Below are 27,707 nucleotides of genomic sequence, written 5' to 3'. Positions count from 1 at the left end.
ACATTCTGAGCAGCGGCCGTCTGCAGAGTGTTGGTGTGAACAGCGGTGACAGCGTTTACCTGGAGACACCTGCATTATTACACACTGCTGCCATCTTCCCTGTAACCTGGTTACTGTTTTGGTCACCACTTCACACTGACGGGGCTGTTTAACTGAAAACCAAAAATTCAATTTGCCATTAGCTTTCAAGAGCTGTAGTTTGACTAACATCCATCAGCGCCCTGTGAAGAGGACTGCAAGATTGTGTAGAGTACATGAATTTATTGTACAGTAACCAGCAAAAACAAACACAACTTAAAGAGTTCTTAGTGTACAAATTGTATATTTAATAGTATTAATAGGTAATTGTGTACTACGGAGACACAGCTTGACATACTTTCTTTACATACAATCAGCTGCATCTGCTGTTATATTCAGGTTACAGGCATCAAATTTACTATTACATTATTAGAGAATGTTATATTCCACGACTCAAAGGCATACAGCAAAGCAGATTTCACATACTGCTAATAGTAGTAATAGTAATGTAGGAGCCATTAGTTAGGTCTGGGTATTATAAATGTATATTGGGAGCCTACCTCAGGTTGACCAATTGTGGCAGGTAATTAATATATGGGGCATAGGTGCAACTGACAGGTAATGAGGCATGGGTGACGGGGAGATTGCACGGTTTTTACCGCAAGACAGACACACCAGAGGGAGACCGGGAAGATAAGTCAGATATCATACTATGTTATCATCTGTTAACCAATTATACTAATTAAACGGGAACCTCACCCAAAAGCGAAAAGCCTGGAATCCTTTTGTTGAAGCGAGTAAGGAACACGTTCTTCTCCCGCACCCAGCCGAGTGGCTATTGCTGGAATCAGTCACTACAGTAATGTTCTTACATAAACTTAAAATACAGAGGGAAAAAACACATAAGAATATAATAAACACGACATTTGATCAAAATCTATTGTAATAAACCATGATGTTATTTAAAAGACCAGTGTTATTGAATGATTCAGCCTGTCATACAAATCGAGTGTACTACTTCCGACGTGTATATATATATATATATATATTTATATATATATTTTTTTTCAAGCTTTTGTGTTCAACAACTAAAGTCTAAAAATGTGCAGCCACCTGCCTTTATAGAGGATACAGCTCAATTAATGAGTATTCTCAGATTTAGTTTTTAGGTGATGTAATGAATTTATTTGTCCAGATTCAGGACCAGTGTTGTAATGAAACCACTATGGCTCCTGCAGGTTTTCCAGAAACTCCTCTATTTCTCTCCACATTCGGTTCCAGCGTTTATTTTTAATCTTCTCCAGAACTTTGATGCTGTTCCCACGATAGAAGGATTGGTGCGGTATCTCTGCCGCCTTCATGTGATATTTTATTGACTTGTTGTGATCCTGTCGATCGAAGTTTAAATATTTTGCATAGTGGTTGTAAAGCAGCTGTTTTTCTGCAGGTTCCAGATCAATTTTTAGCAGTTCCTGGTACATCTGCTCAGCTTCAGCCTGGCCGTGAGTGGACTTCGCGTATATATTTGCCAGGTCTATTTTCTTCATAAGTGGAGAATCAGGGTAAAGAGAAATCAACTCCTCATGGAGGCTGATTGCTCTGTCTATCATGCTTTGCTTTGGGCGACTGTCGCTGAAACAAATGATCTTCCATTTGAGAGTGAGTGCGGCACATCTCTTCAGATAACGCTCATCTGGATGGTTTTCCAGAGCCTTCTCTGCCAAATCAACGGCCTCATCAATAGATACATAGTGTCGGTAAACCCTTAGTATTGCTTTTATACCACTGAAGCTGCTGACAGGATTTCTCAAAACCTTTCCTGCTAACTCACGTGCTTCATCCTCAACTTCTTCTCCTTTCGTTGCACGTTGCTCAAGGTAGTAAACTGCAAGGGACAAGTTCTCTGGATCCTGTTCCTTGGCGACTCTTATTTTCTCCAAGACGTCAGCCTCCAGCCCTGTCTTGCTGTGCGTAAAAGCACTCGCTAACTCTATGACGTGACGGGTGTTCCACTCCACCATGTCCGGCTGCATCCTGATGGCTTTCTGGAAGTAATCTGCAACCAGCTCTCTGTCTGCACTGAACTTCATCAGGGTCCAGGCTTTTTCAGCGTAGATCTCTGCATGGAGCTCGTCCTGCGATGGAGATGGGTATTTCTCCATCAGGGCTTCAACCTTGGACAGGTAAGCCTCGCTCTCTGCTTGGTCTCCCAGGTGGTGGTGCAGCCAAGCCAGGTTCCCGTAGTTCACCACTAACCAGGGACCGTCATCTGCTTTTCTCATCTGGCGGAAGGCCTCTGCAGCCTTGTTGAAGAAACTCTGAGCGTCTTCAGTGAGGCCCAGCTTGTACTGAATGAACCCCCTCAGGTTGTAAATGTGACCCAGCCAACAGTTTCCCTCCTCCGTGCCGATGTCCACCAGTATGTCGCTGAGACGTAAAAGTTTGGTCTTGCTGGGGTCCAGACCCCAGGTAAAGTGGCACTGCAGGGCCTCCAGTTTTGAGACCAGTGTTGTTTGACTCTGAGCAGCACTGATGGGGAATAAAAGTGACAAATATGAGAACACGTCACTAGGTTAATATAATATGCTCAGAGGCGTGCTATGTTTGGATAATCATTGTTCATTTCATGTTGAGGAAGGGACGAACATGGAACTGGAGTAAGGAGCATTGAATTCTTGGAAGCAAATAATATAATAATGAATCTGTTAGCTGCTTCCTTGATGTGAACACAACATAATTTCAATACACATACTGTGTCTGGTTGTGTACGGTGGTTTGATTTGAAAGGCAGCAAGAAAAAAAAGGAAGTGAGGAAGGATCGGAGGGGGGGAATGAAAAATAGAGTAGGGTGCATCGAATGGTCAGAAAGGAAATAAGGAAGGAGTTATAAAATAACTAGTAGATAAGGAAAGAAGTATGAGAGGAGGAAGAAAAAATATGGACCAACAGACGGCTGCAACGTGAAAGTAAGGTAGGAAGAGGAAAGTAAGTAAAGAAGGAAAACTTGAAAGAGAAACAGAAGAGGACAAAGGAAGGCAAATGAGTGGACGTAGAGGAAATGGGACAATGGAGGGAAGGAATGGATTAGAAAAGAGGTATTAGAACGGACAAAATATAAAACCATGGAGGACAAAAAGAAACAAAGGATGAAAAAAACACAAAGGTTAACGAAAATGAAGACATAGATTAGTAATGAAATGTAGGATAGCGTCTGTGAGGAAGGAAGAAACAGAGTGAGGCAGGAGGAGAAAAAAAGGGGGGGGCAGAAGGACAGAAGGAAGAAAGAAAAGATGGTTGAAAGAGGTAAGGAAGAAGGAGGCAAGGAAGGAAGGTTGGAAGGAAGAAAGGTAAAGAAATGGTGTGAGCCACAAAGGAGAACAAGGAAGAAAAAAATGGAGTCAACAGAATAAAATAATTCAACGTTTCACATTTGTCCACCAGAATTATATTACTGGAAGTGTGGGATTAAACTTCAAGAAAACAACTGATCAGTAATAATTGTTAAGAAAAAGGGTTTGAATCCCTGTGGCACTGACTAAAAGGCAAGACTGAAGAAACACAGGAGGGATAAAAGTAGTAGCCTAAAGACAGAAAGGAGGGAATGAAGGAAGGAGAAGATGTGACTGAACAGTGTTTGAATACATCATCAATGACTTGAAGGATCCATAATGTTAATATTATTTGGCTGTAGGTCACAATGATAAGATATTAAATAAATCATAATGATACTGATTATTTACTCCAACAATGATATGAAATGCAGAAACAGCTACTCACCTCATCATTTAGCTGTTTCCTCAACTCTGTAACTTCTCTAAGTTAGTGTGGCTGGTTTTGGCTCTTGATGCTGCTTTGGCTTCATTGGTATAAATGATAAGATGTTGTTGAGCACGCAGCTTTATATGTTCACTATCACGTCGAAGCAGATCATAGAGGCGGGGCACTTGAGCATCATTCTTCTATTCTCTTTTAGAAACACTCCTTGACTTCCGTTTCCCTGGAATCGAAGTCTACAGCCACGTCTGATGAATCTAAAACACGACTCATCAACTTACCTCATTATTATGGCTGCACCTTCACCTCGAATGATAATATCAACGTGTACATCAACCTTTGAACGCATCTGTATGTTTTGTGACTTGTCTTCGCCTTCACTTTCGTTTCCCGGGATTGAAAACCTACAGCCACATCTGATCAAACTGAAACATGTAATGGTAATTTTTTATGTAGTATATATTTCTTTTGTATTCAGGCATTAGTACTTTTGCTCTGAACTTTGTTGGACTTCACCGTGTCTCTGTTGTGCAAAAGAAGAATTCTCCCTTGCCTGTTCACAAAGATAACTAACTGTGTTGCATGAGAATGTTTCACGGCCAAGGCCTTTGGGCCGCTTGTTTTGGTTGCTGGCCGTTTGTTTTTCCTTGTTGTTCCTATCAGTCTGAGACCAAATGTCTTTAACATTGGCCATGGGCCCCCACCTTTGCTCATTCTGTATAAAGAAAGCTTGTTCGTTTTTTTCTTGATTCTTCCTCACTGAGACTGTTGTGATGATAGAACCTTCTCTGCGCAGAGAATAAATACTTAAAAGACAACCTGGTTTTTGGTATTATGTATTTCAACATTAAAAGACTCACGCAAAGCGGGTATAGGAATATTTTCCACCACAATTGGTGTCACGAACAGCATCCCTTGTAAGATCGTCAGGAGCCAACAGGGATCGGTGAACTGGCCTCTACTTACCACCAAACAAAATTAAGAGAGACAGGCCCGATCCCTGTCCTGAACGTCTTCACTGGGATCTAATCTTGATGGACCTGTTGAGTCCAAATAACTACAAATTCTCATTTGGTGAGTCGCTGCCATTTTTTAAATTAATCGTATAAGTGAAATTGATCCAGGAAGACCATATCGTGAGACTGAAAAGCAAATACGTCTGTTGTTGTTCATATTGTTTTTTTTAATTTTGTTTTGTGGGTTTATTGTGGATGTTGGTTAACCTCGTATCCTAGCGTTTTTCTGGGCATCACGATTGGGTTACTGGAATGAGGGGTCAGTGTTTGGCGTTGCATGTTGACATGAGTGTTTGACAGTGTAGACGTTAAAAGCTGAAGTCCTTTGACCTAAGAGATGTTAGAGTCCGTAAGGATAAATCTAGAGAAGGAGGACTGGTACAAGGATGAGTGTTTGGCGTTGCATGTTGTAGACCTTGGAGAAAGGTTGACATAAGTATTGGATTCCTTGGACTTAAGACTGGAATACTAGGGTGAGTGTTTGGTGTCTGCCTTAGAGGTTGAATATCTTGGGGTTAGGCAGTAAGCGCTGGGTTCCCTTGACCTAAGACAAATGTGGTCTAGAGCAGTGTTTTTCAACCTTTTCTGAGCCGTGGTACACATTTTACATTAAAAAGATCCCGCGGCACACCAACAACCAAACAAACACGTTACATATATGCCATGGTGTCAAACTCAATCTCAGAGAGGGCCAAAACTAAAAATTGGGACTACGTTGAAGGCCAAACAGAGTCACTATTTAATAAACAGGTTAGAAGGGATATTGGACAAAGTGCAAAAAGAATACATGTTTAGGTAGGCTACATTATTTTATGCATACGTATCAGAGCCAGATGTTTGGCATATTTTCTTGGCTGCCAGTTCATAAATATCTGGGGTTAGGTTCTGTGGAAACCCTCAATGTGGAGTGAAGGTGTGCATCAGTGAGACGAATCCTGTGTGGGTTTTTGTTCATCTTCATCACAAAGAAAAGCTGCTCACACAGGTATGTGCTTCCAAACATGCATAGCATTTGAGCAGCATGTACAGTAGGTGGACTTAAGGCATCGTTTCGGGGATGAAGCTTGGAAACTGTGCAGTGTCCACAGAGTCAAACTTTGCCTTGAGTGTGTCATTATATTGGAGGTCTATCAGCTCCATTTGGATGTGCACAGGTGCACGTGGTGCTCTTACCACGTCAATGGATTGCTGAGCAGTTCAAATTTAAATTTCTGAGCTGCAAAGTCGGCAAATCGCCAAGTGAACTCTGATCCAAGTGCGCCCAGTTCCAAGTGCGCCCAGTTCCAAGTGCGCCCAGTTCCAAGTGCGCCCAGATTATGAGCAAAATGCGCAGTCGGGATCACAGCGGTGGAGACTTTTACTGCATCACACATGTCTGTGATCACATGTCCCCGTCCCTGAAGTGAGCTGCCAACATCCAAACGAATGAGTGAATGAATGTGGTTTTCCTGCGGGAGGTTTATTCAGTCTCAATCTGATACAGAAATTACACACAGAGTTGGGGAAAAAAATTTAAAATAAAGGTGAAACATTTGGAAATGATAAAAAGTCATAGAATAAGCCTGAGCAGCCTGATGCCAAGGTATTACCTCCAATAATAAAATATATTTGGGACAAAGATAATCAGACGGCCAAACAATTGGAAGAACAGATAAGATTGGGGTTCCCGGAAAAAGGCAACTTTAGCCTACGACAAAAATTGGATCAACTCAAACAGTGTCTGGAGCAGCAGAGAGGAAAAGGCGAAGCAGAAGCAAATGAAGTAATGTCCAAGAGGTAAAGAAATAAACATGTATTTGAATAAGACATATACAACTGATAGAAAAGAAAAATATACTGCTGAACTTTTGTTTTGTATTTGTTTTACATGGTTGAGTGGATCCTGATCTGGTCTCCGCAACGCCGCTGCTGTATGCTCCCCAGGCACAAACAACTTGACCGCCAAAGCCCACCACTCAACACTCCTAGGATGAAGAAGGACGAGACTCATCCAAATCTACAGTCACCATGTCAACGCTCACAACTACAGCCCCATCAAGGAACACGTGACAATATAAATCTGGATTATCTGAACACGAGACAAAGAGGACATTACAACAGAGAAAGAAGACGTGAAGAAGCCATGACTCATGTGGAGAGTTCAAAGAGCAACTTCACAGAATTCAAGAGAACTTTGACCTCCTTTGTGCGTTATCATAAAATATCTGCGGCATTCATTGCAGTGACAGCCCTGACTGAACTTTGTAAGAAGGCTTTCCTGCCATCGATGAATCTGAAAAACATCACACTAAAGACAGTTGTGTGATATGGATGACTGCAACCATATTGCAACATGCTGAACACGTTGAGGAACGACAGAGAACAAGCAAAGCTTTTCGTCAGCGCAAACTCGAGGATGCCCAGCTGACAATAGCATCAGTTTGCATTTGTTACCTTCATGGTTGCAGTTGTATCTGCTATCTTTTTATTAAATTACTATTTTTGACTTTAAATTGGATCCAGTTCGTTTTTGGTTAGACTTCGTTGTTGAAAGTTAGCAACAGCGAAGGTTTTGAGGCCTGCTCCTTCTCGTGAAGTTTCCCAGCCCCAACACCGTCAGTGCAGACAGAGCTGTGCTGATCCGCACAGAGCTTAGTGAGCAGTATGAACTGAAAGCAGCTGTATACTATGAGTCACATTTTGTGATTCTAAAAATTATGTGGACCTTAAAGCAATGCCAAGTTCCTGAATGTTGTGTATATACACATGATTTAATGTAGGGACATAAACGAGCTTTCATTTATGCTTTTTGATCAGCTGAGGAAGAAGCAGGACACTGTTTGAATAAGACTAATTTGGTTCTCAAGGGAGAGCACAGGACATGTAACTTATACAGCAGACACTTATGTTCCAGCAGGCAAAAATAATGGATTTAATAGTGTGAAGAATTTAAGTTTTAAAGAGCTCCTAGCATGGATATTATGTGTTACAATATGTTTACTTGTAGGAGGTTTAAACTAAAAGGAGTTACTGAATGTATTGTGCACTGTGAGAGAAACCAGAGATTTTATGACACCGCCATAAAGTAATAAAAAAGAAAGTAGGAATGGGTCAAGAAGATGGCCGACTGAAGTCCGAAGGGTTCGGCCAATCACCTGCCTCTGATCAAACAGCATTTGCTGAAAAGTATTAAGCTGGAGATGAGCGAAAAAGAGCGATTTTTCTCTTCTTCATAAGATAGGTAAAATAGCAATACATTGTCAAGAATTGTCTTTATTCTTGTTCTATAATTTCATAAATACAACAAACTATAGTTTTTGTATATATAATATAACTATATATATACAACTTTGTAAGCTGAGATATCAAATAGCTTTTGCGGCTCCAGACACATTTTATTTCGTGGAAAATAGGGCAAAATGGCTCTTTGGAAAGTAAAGGTTGCCGACCCCTGGTCTAGTTGAAGGAATGGAAGGAGAGGGGGTGAGAGAGGGAGCCTTATTTTCTGTTGCTAGGTACCCAAAGGTTAAGAAAGCCCTTGTAGTAAAATATATTACTAAACTTGAAGAAGCTGAAGGATTTCTTAACAGTGTTACATACCACATCCTTTACATTTGTTTCCTTTACTTTCAGAGCATGTGCAGCAGATGCAGGTGCCCTGGTCTCCTTCCAATCACTGTCACTGTCCTCTGTTTCAGATCCAGAATCTAACAAAGGCTTTTGCCAATCATCATAACTGACTTCAGTCTCAGAGAAGTCAGAAATCATTTCATCATTAGCATTCGGTTGTGCATGATGATCTGGAACTAGGTTCCTGATCCTCCACAGTCCTCTCCACCAGTAGCCGAAATGCTGGCTGGAGGTTCTAACTCTCTGTTATCCTCCTTTTGGCTATGATGAAGCTGTGATGACTGAGGTATCTCATTGTCATCTTCAATCGTCACAGGAACAATATTGAATAGGAACCTGGTGACATCTGCCTCCTCCAGCTCTCTGAGGTGCTCTGCCTCCAGACTGGTCCAGAGTTCCTCTGGTTCCTCTTTTCTGTGGAGGGGCTCTTGGTCCCCCTGCTCCTCTTTTCTGTGGAGGGGCTCTTGGTCCCCCTGCTCCTCTTTTCTGTGGAGGGGCTCTTGGTCCCCCTGCTCCTCTTTTCTGTGGAGGGGCTCTTGGTCCTCCTGCTCCTCTTTTCTGTGGAGGGGCTCTTGGTCCTCCTGTCCTCTTTTATGCGGAGGGGCTCTAACTCTCGATGAACTCTGGAAACAGCAATTCAAAAGCGACTTCCTTGAATGCAGTCAAGATGAACAGACAGGGCCGTCGAGGGAGGATTGTAAGTTCTTGGAAATGGCCAACAAGACTGAAACTTGTGGACGGCCACGACTACAGCATCGCTTTACCTTTAAGGAACAGGAACAAGGAACATCTTTCCAATCTAAAAACTCTATTTTAGAGTATTTTCTCATCTATTATTAAGTAGTACTGATCAATATTATTGCAACTTCCTTTTCAAGTGACATTAAAAAGAGATAAACCGTATTACAATGTAAACATTTAAACCTAGGTTTTAGGAGTAAAATGGTGCAAATGAGCCACTTGGGGTATCGTATTTCGCTAGTAAACAGCAAGACATACACTAAGTATACTAACTTCCCATCGAATGGAAATTTCAACATGTTGCTCAACTTTTGAGCGCATTTATATGTTTAAATCTTCTGGTCTCTACTTTCGTTTCCCAGGAATGGAGACCTACAGCCACATCTTTTAAAAAACTCAAGCATGACTCATCAAATATTTTCTCTTAACTTGATGGTTAGATATAATAGACTATGCAGCACTGGATTATTTATTCAAACCCGATATGCCACATTGTATGGCTGCACCTTTTCATCAAATAAGAATATTAAGATGTCATGTGCATTGTCTTAAACTCTCTGTGTGTGTACTCTCTGAGCAGCGGCCGTGTGCAGAGGGTCCGATGGTTGACTGGAGACACCTTCATTACGACGCTCTGCTGCCACCTACGGGTGTAACCTCGTTACTGTTTGGTGAACGTCCAACTGAAAAACACTTTTCTGCACAAAATCTCATATTACATTATCACACATTCACCCATCTGTTGAATCCTTTCATTTAAAGGTTTCTTTTAACTGTTAGCCATGTTATCTTTATATTTATTTAATTGTATTCTAACTGTAAGTATTATATGTTCCTTGTGTGTGTAGTGTGCGCTACAACTTACAACAATTGTGGTTGTAAATTATGTTGTAAATTGACAAATAAATGAACCGTGTAACTTTATAAATTAGTCATTTTTGTTAAATTCAACAGCAATCTACGTTTACAAACTGCGCAGTTTACGTAAACCACGTACGACAGAACATATCCTGCGTATGTTGCTGTAGTTAGCAATGGCGGAGCTCAAAGAGGCAGACGCTGCTCAGCTTCACCAGGAGGACGTCGATATCAAACGTACGTAAACTGCGCCCGTTTGTTGATTAAACGCTACATTTTGGACCGTAAAGTGGAGAATAAATTATAGCATAGTCAATGTCAGCGCTGTGCAGTGAATTCACAGAGAATTTGAGTTTGTAACTGCTTAACTAAACGAGGGCCTCACCACGGAGCTCCGCCATGGGACCTAAATAGTCAACAATAACAGCGTCAAAGGCACTGGAGCTAACGTTAGCTAAACCGTTGTCGTTAACAATGACTTACAACAGTGCATCTCTTCACAGAGCTTTAATAAGAGTGTGGGTTTGGGTTGCACTACTGTTTAGGATGACACGGTCTCATCACGGAGCTGCACTACAGGACCGCTCAGTTTGGACATCAGCTGTCCGTCTATTATCGGCGTATTGACGGTTCGATGTCCACCGAGCCGTTGGTTTTAGTTTCAGAACAAAGAAAACAACAGTCCACTAGCGATAGCTCAACTTCAGACAAGAAGATGCTGTTTGTGAACAATTTATGTTTTGTCAACAAACAGTGGAAGCAGCTGTGTAGCATATTAGACTTCTAATATAGCTAGACCTATATATTATACGTGTATTAGAAATAGAGGTCATGAGACCAATCCTCCTAAGAAGTTGACATGCATAAATAGCTGAAGACCAGACTTGGCCTTAGACTGGTCTTAGATGTCAGGTTGGTCTAAGTCTAATCCAGCCTGTCTGTTGCATACGTAATAAGACTGATGCTGAATGTGAGGGAGGAATGTTAGCCAGGTAATGATTAGCCACCTCAAGGTGGGAGCTCTGTCACTGAGTGTACCTGGATTGTTCCAACTTCAACTTAAAAACGTAGGAGGACATAACTTGGTTTTGAAAAGTTTTCCAGTAAGACAAAGCAGGAAACCCTCAGACAAGTCAAGCTGAACTAATTAGTTTGTCTGTTTTTTTTGTTTGTAAAACGTTTTTAATGAACCTTGTACCTGCCAATTCCAGCTGGTCCACTCAAAGAAATAATCAAAATAGCTTTAAGAAAAAAAAAATGTTGTCTGTGAAGGTGGAGATGGTGGTGGAGATGCACCGTCAGTTGGTGACCAAGCTGCAGAACAGGCTGTGAAGACCGAAGCTGCTGCAGACAGCGATGCCAAACCCTCAACCACAACCCCTGGTGAATCAATAAAAGCTGTTTCTGTGCATTGATTGGTTGACATCAGTGATGTCTTCATACCATCTATATTCACTGACATTAAGGGTGACACTTTAATGTCACGGAGTAAAACATTTCAGAAGTGTTCTGACTTTGCATAAGTATTGTGCTTTTCTACAAACAGAGAGACACGTCTCCATCCAAACTGAATTGGAGGGACTCGAGGTGCTGGTTGACCTCAATGGTGGTAAGTTCAGTTCTGCAGTAACACATCCTTCTCTTTTCCACTGTTTATCTTATTTTTTATAAAAATAAATCCGGTGTCATGGAAGAAGAATGAGAGGACATGTTCGATCATTTTCTGAATGCAAAGATGCCCCGGAATTTACTTCACACTGTGTATTTTCTTCAGCTTTCTATTGTCGTATTTGATAGTAAACAAAATATCTAGTTTTGGAGTTAGGTGTTAGAAATGTCGTGTTTGCCATTTAAATACAGGTTTCTGACATGTGTAGAGCAAACAGTCAAGCAGCCCTGCTCATTGATTTTGTGTCTTCATTCATCAGCGGGACGTAAATCGTGTCCTCTGTGTCCCGAGGAGAAGTTTAAAGCCTGCTACAGCCACAAGCTCCGACGACACCTGCAGAACCTCCACTGGAAAGTCTATGTGGAGTTTGAAGGTAGGAACGTAATCAGGTCCGGCTCACAGTCGGCGTTCCAGAGATGTGGGATGGGGTTTAGGTCGGTGCTCTGTACCGGCCAGTCAAGTTCTTAACATGGAGCTGGCTTTTTGCACGGGGACATTGTCATGTTGAAACACAAACACTGTTGACACAAAGTTGCAAGAACACTGTTGTCCAAAGGCTTTGTACATGTTCTGGCAACAATTAATGACACCTGTATCCAGCAAACTCTGGTTAGTGTTGAAATATCAAGTAAAAATAGATTTTGTGCTTTTAATTGTTTCACATTGTTGTAAATGTAATTCCATTAGAATTTTTTTTTTGTAATTTCCATAGATTTTAGAACAAATTTATACTGTAAGCTATGCGGCCTAGACCCTGAGAACAGCTCCATAAAACATGGACCGTCCACATGCTTTTGGCCATATATCGTAAGGTGTCTGCACAGGTCTCCAATGTCTGAAAAAGTAAACAAAGCAAAGTAACGTACGTAAAATGTGTGTGAAAGTGACGTCTGGTATCTTGGTCTCAGGAAATCATCAAATCGTACTTCCTTATTGTTGACATGTGACTGTTGACCTTTAACAGGTCAGAGAATGTGCATCTGCCACCTGCCCTGCAGAAACCTGAAGCCCAGCCTCAGTGGAGATCAGGTGAGAAAAAAGACACGCAAACTGTCTGCAGCTCAAGCTCCCTTCAGTTTGGAACAATAGAAGCACTGTGGCTTCAAATTGCATACATCGCTCACACAATACAGCAGCGGTCGGTGCAGACACCCCTGGCGGAGATCTGCACTCTGCTGAGTGCACTTTTTCTAGTTACTTAGTAATGTCAGAGATAATTTGGTAAGTATTTAATTGAAGGACACCTCCCTTCTCCCTCCTGCCACATGACAATACTGTGAAGTAGTTGCGGTTCGTTTCTTCTTTCACCCCTAAATTTCGATTGTTTGATATTTTGTGTCCAGGCGTCGGGGAGACACGTGGCTCACTACCACTGTGTGGTGTGTTCTGTGACCATCGCCCGCAAGACGGACATGGTCAGCCACCTGAAGCGACACGTCAACAAAGGAGAGACTGAAGCCAGCTACTCCGGGAGCTCAGACGTCCCGTTTGAGGAGCCGGGTAATGAGCACTGACACCATCTCGCCACAACATGCTCCATTGGATAGCTGTGGGGCGACACGGGGACTCACAACAGACGGATAAAAGAAAGAACGGCCAAATTTGAGGCAGACATTTAGTCCCCTGTTTGGGTAAAGCTCCAAAACAAAACTGGACTCTACACTTCCTGTAATGCAGCTCTATATTGTGTCTTTGTTAGGCCTTCCCCGGCTGGCTTTAAAGCCCACATCACTCAAACTCCTCGCTTACTTCTAGCCAATACCATGTTGCTGCATGAAACCTCCGAGGAAACTTTGTTTTAAAATGAATGAAAACAGAAATGTTTACTTTACCTATATGATGTGGCAAAACCTAGAACCTTCCATCCTAAAAGAGACAGCCATTAGCTTTGTGCAGGTGTTTTAACATCTACACTGCCACTGTCTAAAAAGCTCTTAGTATAATCCCATGCTTCAGATCTCCTTATTCCAGGTCCTGCCTCAGCAGTCCTCTCTGTCCTGCCACCACTTTGAGTTTGTTAATGGCCAGAGATCTCTTTATCCTTACTGTATGCGGTCTTTCTGCATGATTTGAATGTGTTAAAACGTGTTCGGCAGCTCCGTCCGGCCAGGCGTATGAAATCATGAAAGAACTCGGAACCAACGTCCAGCTCCTCCCGAACCACACCACCCCGCAGAAGAGCGACACTTACTTCAACCGCAAGATGAAGACCAACAGGTCGGCACGCACACAAGACATGAGTCCCTACAAAACTACATGTGCAGAGTTTTGCTTCACGGCTTTATGTAAACTCTGATTATGAACATTCATCAAAGCAGAGTTTGTTCGTGTGTTTCAGGCAGCTGGTGTTTTGCTCGCTGGCTGTTCTGGCGGAGGAGAGAAACCCGCTCGAGTGTCTGGACGCCTTTGGAGCCACAGGTGGGACTGTAAAGGTCTCCAGAAATAAGAAAACAGCGTTAAATACCACAAAATGTTTTAACAAAACACGGGCTGCTTTTTCAAGGAAAAATCTCATGCCTTAAGTATTTGCAGCTTATCTGATGTTCCTCCACAACCTGTTTTCATAAAATATAAAACTGTTTACACAATTCTCGTGGAGTGATCTACTGTTTCAAATTCCTGTGAATAAGAGGAATTATTTTAACCTGTCGGCTGAGTTTGGAGCTGAAACGATTGGTCGATCAGTTGATCGTCATTTTTGGAAGCTAAAAAAAAAAAAGGAATCAAAAGACATGTGAATATTGGTGATAGTCTTTGCCTTCTAAGATAGTAAACTGACTGTCTTTGGTTTTTAGACTGTAGCTCGGACCAGACAAGTCATCTCAATATGTACAGTTGGAATTTGGGAAATAATTGATTAACTGAGAAAGTGAAAATAATTGTTTTGTCGCAGCCCTAGTATCTTAAATCTGAGACTGATCAGGATTGGTTATCAAGTTTAACCACATCCGAATCAGAATGAGGTTTATTGCCAAGTAGGTTTTCATTATGAATAATCATCACAATTCACATAATAAGAAACCAGCACTGCAAGCCAAGAATCTATATAAAATAGGAATGTACGATTAGAAATATGTCAAAAAATATCTGTTTCAAACTGAAAAGAGATGTGCAAGAAGCAAAAAGCCCTAATTTACATGATGCCTTGTAAGTATTTGTTGAAAAAATGTTTCCCAGGCCGTCGCGCTAACCCTCCACCTTGTGTCTGCTATACGTGTCCTCTCTCTCAGGGATTATGGGCCTCCAGTGGGCGAAGCACCTTCGTAACGCCGTCAAAGTCACCATAACCGATATCAGCGACACGTGCATCAAAATGATCAAAGAGAACTGCGAGCTCAACCACATTCGGGTGGACGGAGGCTCACGTGGCTCACGAGGCCCCCGGGGGCCCGACGGGGCCGGCAGCGAAGTCGAGGGAGCGCCCATCGCCACGGTGGAGGTCGTCAAGATGGACGCCAACGTCACTATGCACCTGTGGCCCTTTGACTACATGTAAGTAGGAAGGGTTTGATCACGTGTGTGATCCATTTAGCTTATTGGTCAGATGACTTCATGCAGTCCTCTGTCAATACTTTCTGAAACGTGTTTGGGAGGAATAGCGAAGACACAGTTATGTTGATATTTCAGCCTTTAGTCCGTAAAGACTTGTGACGTTTTTTTTTCTTCTAAATTATGCAGAATAAAAGAAAAATAATGCTTCCTAAATATTTGCCGTTAGGGATTGAAGGCGTCACTTTATCTCTTGGATCTTTCAGCCACTTGGATCCGTTCGGGACGGCAGTGAACTACCTGGACGCCGCCTTCAGAAATGTCCGGAACCTGGGCATCATCTCTGTGACGTCCACAGACACGGGCTCTCTGTACTCCAAGGCTCCCAACGTCACCCTGCGTCACTACGGCTGCCACATCGTACGCACGGAGTACTACAGGGAGCTGGCCGCACGCATGGTGGTGGCCACTATGGCCAGGTAGGACTTTAACTTGTGGCGTGTGTCAGTCCCTCAAGTCCCTCTTGGGCGGAAGAAAACGTAATCCTCGCTGTCTGTTGTAGGGCGGCGGCTCGCTGTAACAAAGGCATCGAGGTGCTGCTGGCGGTGGCGTTGGAGCACTTCGTCCTGGTGGTGGTGAGAGTCCTCAGAGGTCCCACACAGGCTGATGAGTCAGCGAAGAAGTTACGGAAACTGGTCCACTGTCAGTGGTGTGAGGAGAGAGTCTTCCTCAAACAGGGAAACATGGTGGACGGTGAGTTCAACAACAGAGCGGTCCGTGAGAGAATGCTGGTGTGCTGACGTTCAGCGGTGGAACTCAGCAAAGAACATTCAAATGCACAAATTAGAAGTATTTTTACTTTACTTGAGTATTTCCGTGTTCAGCAACTTCATACTTCACACTACTCCACGATATTGTACTTTTTACTGCACTACATTTGGCAAAAGTTCCTTTTCAGGTTACACTTTTTCAAAACCTTCCTGTCCAGTGTATCTCCAGGTGTGGTGATATTAAATATTTGTGATAATCTTGAGGAAATGTCCCTTTTATGTGTTGAGACAATCCCAATGAATGGTGTGCTCACTTCCAGTTTCACAGTAAAGGCTTACAATTGCTTTCACATTAAAATACATTTATTGTGAAGCACATGCAGGAAGTAGAGAGCAACAGCAATAGTTCATTGCTTTTTCAATTGTTGGCCAGAATTGTGTGTGTGTGTGTGTGTGTGTGTGTGTGTGTGTGTGTGTGTGTGTGTGTGTGTGTGTGTGTGTGTGTGTGTGTGTGTGTGTGTGTGTGTGTGTGTGTGTGTGTGTGTGTGTGTGTGTGTGTGTGTGTGTGTGTGTGTGTGTGTGTGTGTGGTAAATCATGTCCCTTTCTTGTATTTCCTGCAGACACGCTGCCCTGTAACTGTCATGGAAGTCTGCCCGGCAAGACAGCAGTGCAGCTGGGACCGCTATGGTAAACACCCCCCCCCCCCCCCCCCCCCTCAGCATCACTGCACACAGCAGCACCAGTCACAGACAAACACATATACCTCGCTGAGCTGTATGAAAGGTTGCTAAATATGGCATTTTGGCGCCATCTGGTGTGAGCAACAAACAAAAATACTGAATACAAAGATGTAATCTCCTGCCACAGAAGTTTGATTGGGTCCAGTCCGATGACTGCGAGGACTACTCTGTGTGTTTGAATGGTCTTTCATGCTTTTAGTTTGTAGAAAGTCCTCTTTACAAGTAGATGTTATGTTGTGTTCTGTTATGAAGGGTGTGTTTTGTACATGGAGAACAAAACTGTGTGCACTGTTTCAACCGGACAGTAAGGGACAAAGATCCCTCTGAGCAGCGGTTGAATAAGAATCACCAGTTATTGGTAAAAGGAACTGGAAGCTTAGCATCAAAATGTGTGCACAATAATGCAGCCTAACACAAGCTGGACTAAATGGAAGTTTGGATCATTTAATTCTTCTTTTGGGGCCAAAACTATTTCAAGTGTAAATAAAACATTTAGTGTCTGAATTATGCTGTTTTAAAAAAGAAATCTCTGTAGAAATATTATTGAAGGAAAGAAGAAGAACTCATTCCAAACTTGTCCAGGTCTGGTCCTCTGTTTAACACGGGCTTCCTGAGGAGGATGCTGTCGGCGGCAGTGCAGCACAGCATGGACGACATCCAGGCGCTCGTCAAAAATCTCATCTGCGAGTCCGACTGCACCACCCTCAAGTCTTTAGTCCACGGGCCGTCCGCTCTCACCAACCAGGGTGAAGCAATCCCACCTCTCCTCTGTAACGCACGTCTGATGTTTGCATGACGAAACTACCTTGCTTACAGAACATTGTGTCTCCTCTCTGCAGTGGAGTGCGGCGTCGTCATCAAGACCTTACAGAGCGGAGAGGAGTCGGGTCCCGCTGAGCAGTCTGGTGAGTCACTCACAGGTTTATTAACCCGTGTGATCATCTCAAGTTCTTTTCAAAATTGAATTCAGCATTAGATTTTTTTATTTCTGTTGTACATATTATCACATTCTAACAAGTTCTAGAAAACCAGATTTTAGTTTATTTGCTCAAACTAGCTTGTATGTGTCTCTTTTGGAGTGGAACGTTAAGATAAGATAGAACTTAAGTTGTAACGAGGGAGCGTGTTTAGCTGCAGTTGCATAACAACGATATGAAATAAAAATTCTAACCATATGTACACAATGCCAGGTATATAAACGAGCTAAACGGTAAGGACCACACATATGAAAGAGCAGTGGCATGTACGTAGCTATGCTTGTACCATATCTTAGTACAGGTGAGTGTATCTGGTTAATTCCAAATGTCCAGTGTTTATGCCCATGATTTATGCAATAAGTCAGTGAAGTCAAATTCCTTGTTCCTTCCTCAGCCGTGATGTAATAGCCAAGTGGAAGCAGCGTCCACCGGCTTCCCTGCTTTTTTTCCTCATAGGATGTGATGCCTAAACTGTTTCTGTTGTCGCAGCAGCATCTCGACAAATGGAAATGTTCTAGATGTCTTGTGCATTATGTCATAATCGTTCCCCAAAATGACAGATTTGGTATCTTTGGAAACGTTTGACATCTCCACTAGATATTCGAAAATAGAGCTATGAGGGTTTGAACAAGGTCTGACCAAGCAACATGAGTTTGTGAAGACTGAGACACCGCTGGGTTGAACACGGTCTCACGTGGATGCCTCTCAGTTTAGTTTTCGGTTCAGATCTCATTTTCTTTCTTTCTTTCTTTCTGCAGGTAAGAGGAAGACGGGAGAAGAGTCGGGGAATGTAGTGAAGAGGATGAAGTCCGATGGGTCTCTGGATCACCCGCCCTTCTACTACAGCATCCACCGCCACAGCATCAGAGGCATGAACATGCCCAAGTAAGTGACCTATGACCTCAGATGTTTTTTTGTAGTGTCTTGTATCGTGTCCACACTCAAACCAAGAGTGAATGTATCAGCTAGCAAGTATTTTAGAATTTTAGCTGTTTTAGAAAATGACTGAGCCTTTTCTTTTTTTAAATATGAAGCTATACATCTTATAGGTGTTTTTAAAGATTTACTTCTTCAGTCAGAGCCAATGGGCTTTGAGCTGAGAGCCACGGACAGGAAGTCAGACAGGAACATTTTAGTTATGTTCATTAAGTCTTTTTGTCTTTACCAGGTTGAACAAGTTTCTTCAGTACCTGACGGAGGCCGGCTTCAGGGTGAGTCGGACTCACTTCGACCCGACGGGGGTTCGAACCGACGCCACGCTGGAGCAGTTCAAGTCTGTCCTCACCAAGTACAGCGTCCCCACGTACACCAACGCCACCACCACGCAGACGAGCGTGAGCACGGAGAACACTTTGTGAGAGACACACGAGCAGGAAGGAGTTTGATTCACATGCTTCGATGAACAAAATACATCTGCTCGTCCCGTTTCTACTCCACTGTTTCTATTAACCTAAATAAAGTTCTGACTGCACTGATGTCTAAAAGAAACCCACCAACTGCTCTCTATGTGGACGTGCATATTCTAGAACAAAGTAGTAATCTGATGTAATCAAACCAAAACCTTCTTAAAACTGCAAACCAAACTGATCCTGCTGCACAAATGAGCCCAACTGATCCACTGTTGCTATTTATTTCAGACTTCTCTTGAAAATTCATTAGTTACAAGATTGTTTTTTTCCTCTTCTAGATGGTTTTTATCATCTTTTTTTCGTTTCTCCTGTCTTATAAAGGCAAAATAAAGTTTATCTGCCAAGCCTGAATTTGCTGAATTCTCATGTATGTGATGTCCTGCAATTCTTTACAGTCTGAGAAAGACAAACACACACACAGATGTATTTCTAAGACTTCTAAACAGTTCTAGTTCTACATATAAGCACAGAACAACCACAGTTCCTGTAACTTTGAGGAGAGTTAATGTATCCCAATGACAAATATGGTTTTAATAGCAAGCTAAGACACAATTAAATCAAATTCCAAAACAGACATCATAATGCAAAGCAAGTTTATTTGTGTGGCATCTTTCAACAAGGCAATTCAAAGTGCCTCAAGATATAACATGTGTTAGGAAAAGATACAGAAGAAACAAACCAATACAGAAATTCAGATAACTCTGGCAATATCAAAGTTACAGTGCAGTGCAAGATGTGAACAAATAGTCCCAAGTTAAATTCCTGCAAACAGCCCTGATTTCAAAGAACAGAGTGTCTGTGAGCTTGTTTCAGATATGGGGATCAAACAAATTGAAGTGCTGCTTCTGTGTGTTTAGTATGGACTACAGGGGTGGAATGCAGACCTGAACCCAGATCATCTGAGACCTGAACCTTAGAGGTCTGGATGGTTCATAACGGAGCAGCAGATCAGACAGAAGGACACTCAAAAGATATAAAAAGAAATAAATGAACAAACTGAATTAAGACAAGGACTGTATTTTAGAAACGACAACTGTATTAAAGTCTTTGTCCTTGTCATGAAGCTGCACCCGGATATACTGTGTTTCGTTGAGCTGTCCCAGTGAGCACTAACCCGGATTTCAACGTTGATATCTGGTTGAAATTGCGTTGAAACGTCTGAACGTCTTAGACCTATTTTCACCGTCATTTCACCCGGCTAAATTATGCCTTAAATTGTCTGAAGAGGTCTTTGAGTCCAAGGAGGAGTGCACACACTGTGGCTGATTCTCCCTCAGAGTGCTACGCTCTCTTAAAAGCCAGAAATTACATTAAAAAAAGTAAAGAGGAAGAGGTCGTGTATTGACCACTGAGCCTCTGACTGGAGGCCAACAGCTATTAAACAGATCTTTTTTTACATTTTGTTGTTTGGTTTATTGTCAGCATATTGTTGGTTTAAGTGAGACCAATGTACTGAAGTATAATACTGACAAGAAGACAATATCAAGAAGAGTGCTGCTGCGTCTTTAACAGCCGACTAGACAAACTAAGCGTAGAACTAAGAGGTCCAAATGTGAGGATTTTATGCTTTTGTTTATCAGATATGATTGAAAATGTAATTTCTCCAAGTGTTGGACCGCTTGTCGGACAAAACCAGGGATCTAAAGATTGTTCACATCTGATACATTATGATGGATATAATAATAGTGATTTTTCCCCATTAATAAAACATTGGATTAATCAATGTTAGAAATGATTGTCAACTGCAGCTCTATAGCCAGCTAGCTGCTTAAGTAAAGTACCAAACGTTGAAATAACAACTTGCAAATGCTATCTTATATTTCTGAACACAGGCGTAGCAGCGTGTCTGAGGGTAAAAAAGGTAAAACAACTGGACAAAGGCAGATGTTTCCGAAAGGACAGTTTGTGTGCCAAGTTGTTTTTCTCACATTAAAGTAATTTCTGGATAAAGAAAATCCTCCTGTGGGGAACACTCATTGTCTAAAAGGTTTATTGTAAGAACTGCCACTCCCATCATAAATGTCTGTCTAGAGATTTTATTCAGGACATCATTTACAAATATGCAGTCAGAGTTCACTGAGCTCCGGCTTTGGGTGGAACCCACTCGTGGATCTTCTTGCTGGTGGTGGGGAAGGGCACGCACTGCTGTGAGCTGCCACTCATGTTGAACTGGTGAATCTCAGCCAGGAACTTCTTGGGCTCTGGTGGATGTGTGGTGGGGGGTGGATGTGTGTGTGTGTGTGTGTGTGTGTGTGTGTGTGTGTGTGTGTGTGTGTGTGTGTGTGTGGGGGGGGGGGGGGGGGGGGTCGTCTGTCATGCAGTGCAGCCAGCGATGCCTGAAGAGTGAACACAAATCTAGCTGGCTAAAATGACAAGCTAATTACTTCATTTTGTGGGGATTTTTGTTGACGGTTACATTTCTGCGGGAGGTGAAAACATGTAAATAATGTTTAATCTACTTGTCAAGACAGTCAGATTAAAACAGAAAAGATCATCACTTAGCTAAAAGAAAACTATCATCACTAGACAACAACTGCATTTTTGTTTTTATTATTTTGTATACGTCTAAGGTTTATTATTAGTTTATTCAGCGGTGATTTTTTTATTCAAACTTTGTCTAATCAATAACATATCATATATTATCCCCAATAACTGACCGAGAACCACGTGTTTATCGCTGGTTAAAACATGTCAACAGTACACAAATCAGCAATTAGCCTGATTAGCATCAGCGTTGATTATGAAAGGTTTCGTTAGCCACCAGCTAACACAGTAAAGTAGCCGCACTAGCGGGCTAAATAAAAGCAAACGGTTCATGTTTCAAATATAGTGAAATGTAATTTACCAGTCCGTGACAGTGGACTGCAAATTCCCGCTTCACGAGACTTGACAGGATTCTTCTTTGTGAGTCTTTTGAAGACTGAAGTTTCTTTTTAATTTTTACAACATTTGACTGCACCAGTGGGAATGCAGTAATCAACACTGAACTATAGGGGGCAGTATAGTGTCTCACGGCAAACAATCTACCGGGATATCAAAAGAAGAAGAAGAAGAAGACGCAAAAAAACTCACGAAGAAGAATCCTGTCAAGCCTCAAGAAGCAGGAATTTGCAGCCCATGTGACGTCACAAAGGCTCGGAACTGAACGATCAGCTGCGTCTGTTGTTTGCGTTCTGTTTCGAGCCTTTGTGACGTCACGTCTTGTGGTGTCTTTGATAGACAGTGACGCGTTATTGTACCATACACCCGAGCAGACGTGAAATCTACTGCATCGAAGATCAGAATAAAACCATGGATAGTCTAGAAAGTTCACAGATAGAGGCGATGCTGATGTACAGAACTATTATCGACTTGACAGGAGATCCTGACACCACTTCCGATGAAGGCTCTCCGTCGCATTTAAAACTTGAAATGCTGAGTGAGCACCGCAAATCTCAGGGTGAACTAAGTAAGTTTGAGTATGATCTCAATCATTACCAGACCATTCGCGAGCTGGAAGTAAAGTCTGAAAGCCTTGTAGAGCCACAACAAACTCTGTCTATATACAGATCCCCACTGGAATGCGAACTGGAGATAATTTCCCAACGGCCTAATTTCTCAGAAATTGAGATGTATTGTGATTTGAAAGGCAAATGTAGTACTTTTAGGGACATGATGAAGTACTGGCTGAAAAAACCGGGTAAGCCAAGTAAATTTAAAGGCATGAAAGATATACACGCTGGACATCTTTTCGATAGATATTCGGTATCACCACGCATGGTGTGGGAGGTTGAATATCTTGAAATTATCGTTGAGGAGATTAAGGATTCAATAATCGAGATGATTGAGGCATTGATAGGCATTAAGTGTGATCTGTCAAAAAAGGAAATCTCTCCGGAGGTTGAACGTCTTGCTAAATACTTTCTTTGGCTAATTCTGAAAGACCAGAAGAGATATATAAAGATATTTCCAACAGGAATGGATATCTCAGATCGCCACGGTGTTGAAATCATGTCATACATCGATCAAAAGGAGAGTGATTATTGCCCAAACATCGTCAGATGTACAATCACAAGTTCAGTTAGGGATTACCTCCTCAATTACTTAACAAATGGGATGGGGCCTGTGATCATCCCAGAAACAATCAGATACAGGACATTTTTCAGACGCGCTGTCACGTACGCTGAGATACTGAACAAAATGTGGTGTTTCATGAGCGAGATGAATGGTAAGATCGACTCACACAAAATGTACCCTAAGTATCATCCGTTCTTCTGGTTCAATAACGAACGTTCAACAACTGGCTCATCATGTGGGGACGCAGTCGATGAACCTGCGCCAGGTGCAACAGCACAGCAAGAACCAAAGGAAAGGTCAGTTCAGGTATTCGTGGAGGCGCTGGTTTCGCGGATATTCAAAGAAACAGATCTGACCTGGACGACTGCAGACATCAAGCCCATCACTATGCGTCTGTTTGAAAGAACGTGGATCGAAGTTAAGGATGTGGATTTTGATCCCAAAACATTAAAAAAACTTGACAAGGCCATTTTCAATGACCTGTGTGTGATGTGGGGCAGTTTAGAAAAGGTGCTGTTGGCCATGAAATTAGAGGAACGAGAACTTGGGAACTGCATTGCCTCCCGTGTCGAATGGAAACTGACACGACGACCCAAAAAGCCCAACATCATCAGCAGGTTCTTCTCGTCTGTGGGCGAAGGCATCTCCAACATCTTCATATGTGGAAAGGAGGTTCAGGAAATCTCCATGGAGAGTTCAGAAACATCACAGACAGAGGAGAGGGAGAGTTCAGAAACATCACAGACAGAGGAGAGGGAGAGTTCAGAAACATCACAGACAGAGGAGAGGGAGAGTTCAGAAACATCACAGACAGAGGAGAGGGAGAGTTCAGAAACATCACAGACAGAGGAGAGGGAGAGTTCAGAAACATCACAGACAGAGGAGAGTTCTGTCAGCCCTCTCAGGGGAAGCAATGAGAACCAGGTGAAGTCCAGTCCTCACAGGAGTCCAACTTCCCCCCAAGAACCACAACAGACAGAGGGGGAGTGTTCAACTGATGAAGGCTCATCCGCTCATCCGTTCTTCTGTTTAAATAACGAACATTCAATTTCTGACACAGTATATGAGGACGCACTTGATGAACCTTGGCCAGGTGCAACAGCACAGGAAGAACCCTTTATCGCTCCAAGTGAAGAGCCTGTAATTAATCCGGACATCACTCCTGATGAAGGCTCTGAGTCACATTTAAAACTTCATCCTGTGAATGAAGAACTTGAAATGCTGAGTGAGTACTTCAAATCTCAGGGTCAACTACGTAAGTTTGAGTATGAACTCAAACATTACCAGACCTATCGCGAGCTGGAAGCAAGGACTGAAATCCTTTTTAACCCAATGTTATATCATGAAAGCCTTGTAGAGCCAAAACAAACTCTGTCTCTAGACAGATCCCCACTGGACCGCGAACTGGAGATAATTTCCCAACGGCCTAATCTCCCAGAAATTGAGATGTATTATGATTTGAAAGGCAAATGTCATACTTTTAGGGACATGATGAAGTACTGGCTGAAAAAACCGGGTAAGCCAAGTAAATTCAAAGGCATGAAAGATATACACGCTGGACATCTTTTCGATAGATATTCGGCCTCACCACGCATGGTGTGGGAGGTTGAAAATCTTGAAATTATCCTTGAGGAGATTAAGGATTCAATAATCGAGATCATTGAGGCATTGACAGGCATTAAGTGTGATCTGTCAAAAAAGGAAATCTCTCCGGAGGTTGAAGGTCTTGCTAAATACTTTCTTTGGCTAATTCTGAAAGACCAGGAGAGATATAAAAAGATATTTCCAACAGGAATGGATATCTTAGATCGCCACGGTGTTGAAACCATGTCATACATCGATCAAGAGGAGAGTGATTATTGCCCAAACATCGTCAGATGTACAATCACACGTTCAGTTAGGGATTACCTCCTCAATTACTTAACATATGGGATGAAGCCCGTGATCGTCCCAGAAACAATCAGAAACAGGACATTTATCAGTCAGTCACGCTGTGACACGTACGCTGAGATACTGAACAAAATGTGGTGTTTCATGAGCGAGATGAATGGTAAGATCGTCTCACACAAAATGTACCCTAAGTATCATCCGTTCTTCTGGTTCAATAACGAACGTTCAACAACTGGCTCATCATGTGGGGACGCAGTCGATGAACCTGCGCCAGGTGCAACAGCACAGCAAGAACTGAAGGCAAGGTCAGTTCAGGTATTCGTGGAGGCGCTGGTTTCGCGGATATTAAAAAAAACAAATCTGACCTGGACGACTGCAGACATCAAGCCCATCACTATGCGTCTGTTTGAAAGAACGTGGATCGAAGTCAAGGATGTCAATTTTGATCCCAAAACATTAGAAAAACTTGACAAGGCCATTTTCAATGACCTGTGTGTGATGTGGGGCGGTTTAAAAAAGGTGCTGTTGGCCATGAAATTAGAGGAACGAGAACTTGGGAACTGCATTGCCTCCCGTGTCGAATGGAAACTGACACGACGACCCAAAAAGCCCAACATCATCAGCAGGTTCTTCTCGTCTGTGGGCGAAGGCATCTCCAACATCTTCATATGTGGAAAGGAGGTTCAGGAAATCTCCATGGAGAGTTATGTCAGCCCTCTCAGGGGAAGCAATGAGAACCAGGTGAAGTCCAGTCCTCACAGGAGTCCAACTTCCCCCCAAGAACCACTACAGACAGAGGGGGAGTGTTCAACTGATGAAGGCTCATCCGCTCATCCGTTCTTCTGTTTCAGTGGCGAACATTCAATTCCTGACTCAGTATATGAGGACGCACTTGATGAACCTTGGCCAGGTGCAACAGCACAGGAATAACTTCTACTGTGATGGTAGGCAACATCTGATAACTTCTACTGTGATAGTATAAATTATCAGATGTTCTAATAATCTAATTACTTCTACTTTGATGGTAGGCAACATCTATTAACTTCTACTGTGATGGTATACATTATCAGATGTTCTAATAATCTAATAACTTCTACTGTGATGGTAGGCAACATCTAATAACTTCTACTGTGATGGTATACATTATCAGATGTTCTAATAATCTAATAACTTCTACTTTGATGGTAGGCAACATCTATTAACTTCTACTGTGATGGTATACATTATCAGATGTTCTAATAATCTAATAACTTCTACTTTGATGGTAGGCAACATCTATTAACTTCTACTGTGATGGTATACATTATCAGATGTTCTAATAATCTAATAACTTCTACTTTGATGGTAGGCAACATCTATTAACTTCTACTGTGATGGTATACATTATCAGATGTTCTAATAATCTAATAACTTCTACTTTGATGGTAGGCAACATCTATTAACTTCTACTGTGATGGTATACATTATCAGATGTTCTAATAATCTAATAACTTCTACTGTGATAGTTGGCAACATCTATTAACTTCTACTGTGATGGTATACATTATCAGATGTTCTAATAATCTAATAACTTCTACTTTGATGGTAGGCATCATCTATTAACTTCCACTGTGATGGTAGAAATGATCTGATCTAATAATCTAATAACTTCTACTGTGATGGTAGAAATGATCTGATGTTCTAATAATCTAATAACTTCTACTGTGATGGTAGAAATGATCTGATGTTCTAATAATCTAATAACTTCTACTGTGATGGTAGAAATGATCTGATGTTCTAATAATCTAATAACTTCTACTGTGATGGTAGAAATGATCTGATGTTCTAATAATCTAATAACTGAATGAAAAGGAACAAATGAAGGGAGCTGCTGCTGAAAATTGACAGGAAATTGTCTGGGTAACCCCAAACTTTTGAACGGTAGTGTATGTTTCTTTTATTTTGTGTTTATTCCAAGGAACTAATATTTCCCCATCATGCTTAAGACTGCATGGTCTCCTTTCTCTTCCAGAGCTGTAGCGGTAGCAGGAGAGCGTTACATGGCCATCCTTCTGCCCTTCCAGTACCCGCGGGTCATGAGCCCCAGGAACGCCCAGCTGGCCCTGCTGGTCACCTGGGGCCTGGGAGCCATCTCCGGCACTGTGCCGCTCATGGACTGGAAGAGACAACCAGCAAACTCTGAGTAAGAGAACGAGATGGATGGATGAAGATATACGTCACATGCCATTTTCGTTTGCCTGCAGTTTTGTCACCATAAACTCTTTCATTTTGGTCCCTGTTATTCCAGCTACTGTATCTTCACTTGTGTGATGGACATGAATTACATGGTGTACTTCAACTTCTTCTGCTGTCTCGTGGTGCCGCTGGTTGCCATGTTCGTTATCTACGGCCACCATCATGCAAGAGGACAGTTTCTATACAAGAACCATTTGAAGTGATGTTTGTACAGACATAAAGCTCCTGCACAATGCAACAGTACCCCATTAAGGTAGGAAAGTCCACATTAAGTTTTATCTCTTGCACCACAAGAGGCGTTATTTATATTATTCTGTGCCCTTGTTGCAAATACTACGGAAGATAAGATGCAAAAAAGTACTCATGGAGAATGTCTCATTAGAAGTAGCCTAATTTAGAGCACAAATTAGTATTCTGGTGTCAGAACTCATCCCCCTCAACCGGTGTAGGATACT

General features: G+C 42.2%; 2 protein-coding genes across 3 annotated transcripts in view; one reads left to right on the top strand and one right to left on the bottom strand.

The window, feature by feature from the left end:
• Nucleotides 1-3,875, bottom strand: part of LOC306694502 (interferon-induced protein with tetratricopeptide repeats 5-like) — a 32,811-nt gene extending 28,936 nt beyond the window's left edge. For both annotated transcript variants that reach the window (XM_079157392.1, XM_079157391.1), the window contains exons 1-2: nucleotides 3,796-3,875; nucleotides 1,132-2,547 (exon numbers count right to left, since the gene is read on the bottom strand). In XM_079157392.1, coding sequence (XP_079013518.1) covers nucleotides 1,242-2,547; nucleotides 3,796-3,803 — 1,314 coding nt within the window. In that variant the 5' untranslated portion in view covers nucleotides 3,804-3,875 and the 3' untranslated portion in view covers nucleotides 1,132-1,241. The remainder of the gene's footprint in view (nucleotides 1-1,131; nucleotides 2,548-3,795) is intronic.
• A 6,317-nt stretch (nucleotides 3,876-10,192) lies between these two features.
• trmt1l (tRNA methyltransferase 1-like) lies at nucleotides 10,193-19,415 on the top strand (the record flags this gene model as incomplete). Its single annotated transcript, XM_079157248.1, has 16 exons — nucleotides 10,193-10,253; nucleotides 11,289-11,399; nucleotides 11,563-11,625; nucleotides 11,945-12,058; nucleotides 12,650-12,714; nucleotides 13,029-13,185; nucleotides 13,782-13,902; nucleotides 14,024-14,103; nucleotides 14,916-15,177; nucleotides 15,441-15,653; nucleotides 15,737-15,927; nucleotides 16,566-16,632; nucleotides 17,268-17,431; nucleotides 17,525-17,590; nucleotides 18,421-18,547; nucleotides 18,831-19,415. The coding sequence occupies 16 exons, from the start codon at nucleotides 10,193-10,195 to the stop codon at nucleotides 19,018-19,020; spliced, it is 2,052 nt and encodes a 683-aa protein (XP_079013374.1). The 3' UTR covers nucleotides 19,021-19,415.
• Between the last annotated feature and the right edge of the window lie 8,292 nt (nucleotides 19,416-27,707).

The sequence above is a fragment of the Pholis gunnellus genome, assembly GCF_910591455.1.
Source record: "Pholis gunnellus genome assembly, chromosome: 4".
NCBI classification, from domain to species: Eukaryota; Metazoa; Chordata; class Actinopteri; order Perciformes; family Pholidae; genus Pholis; species Pholis gunnellus.
The sequence above is the reverse complement of the archived record's forward strand: the minus strand, read 5'-3'. Positions and strand labels throughout refer to the sequence as shown.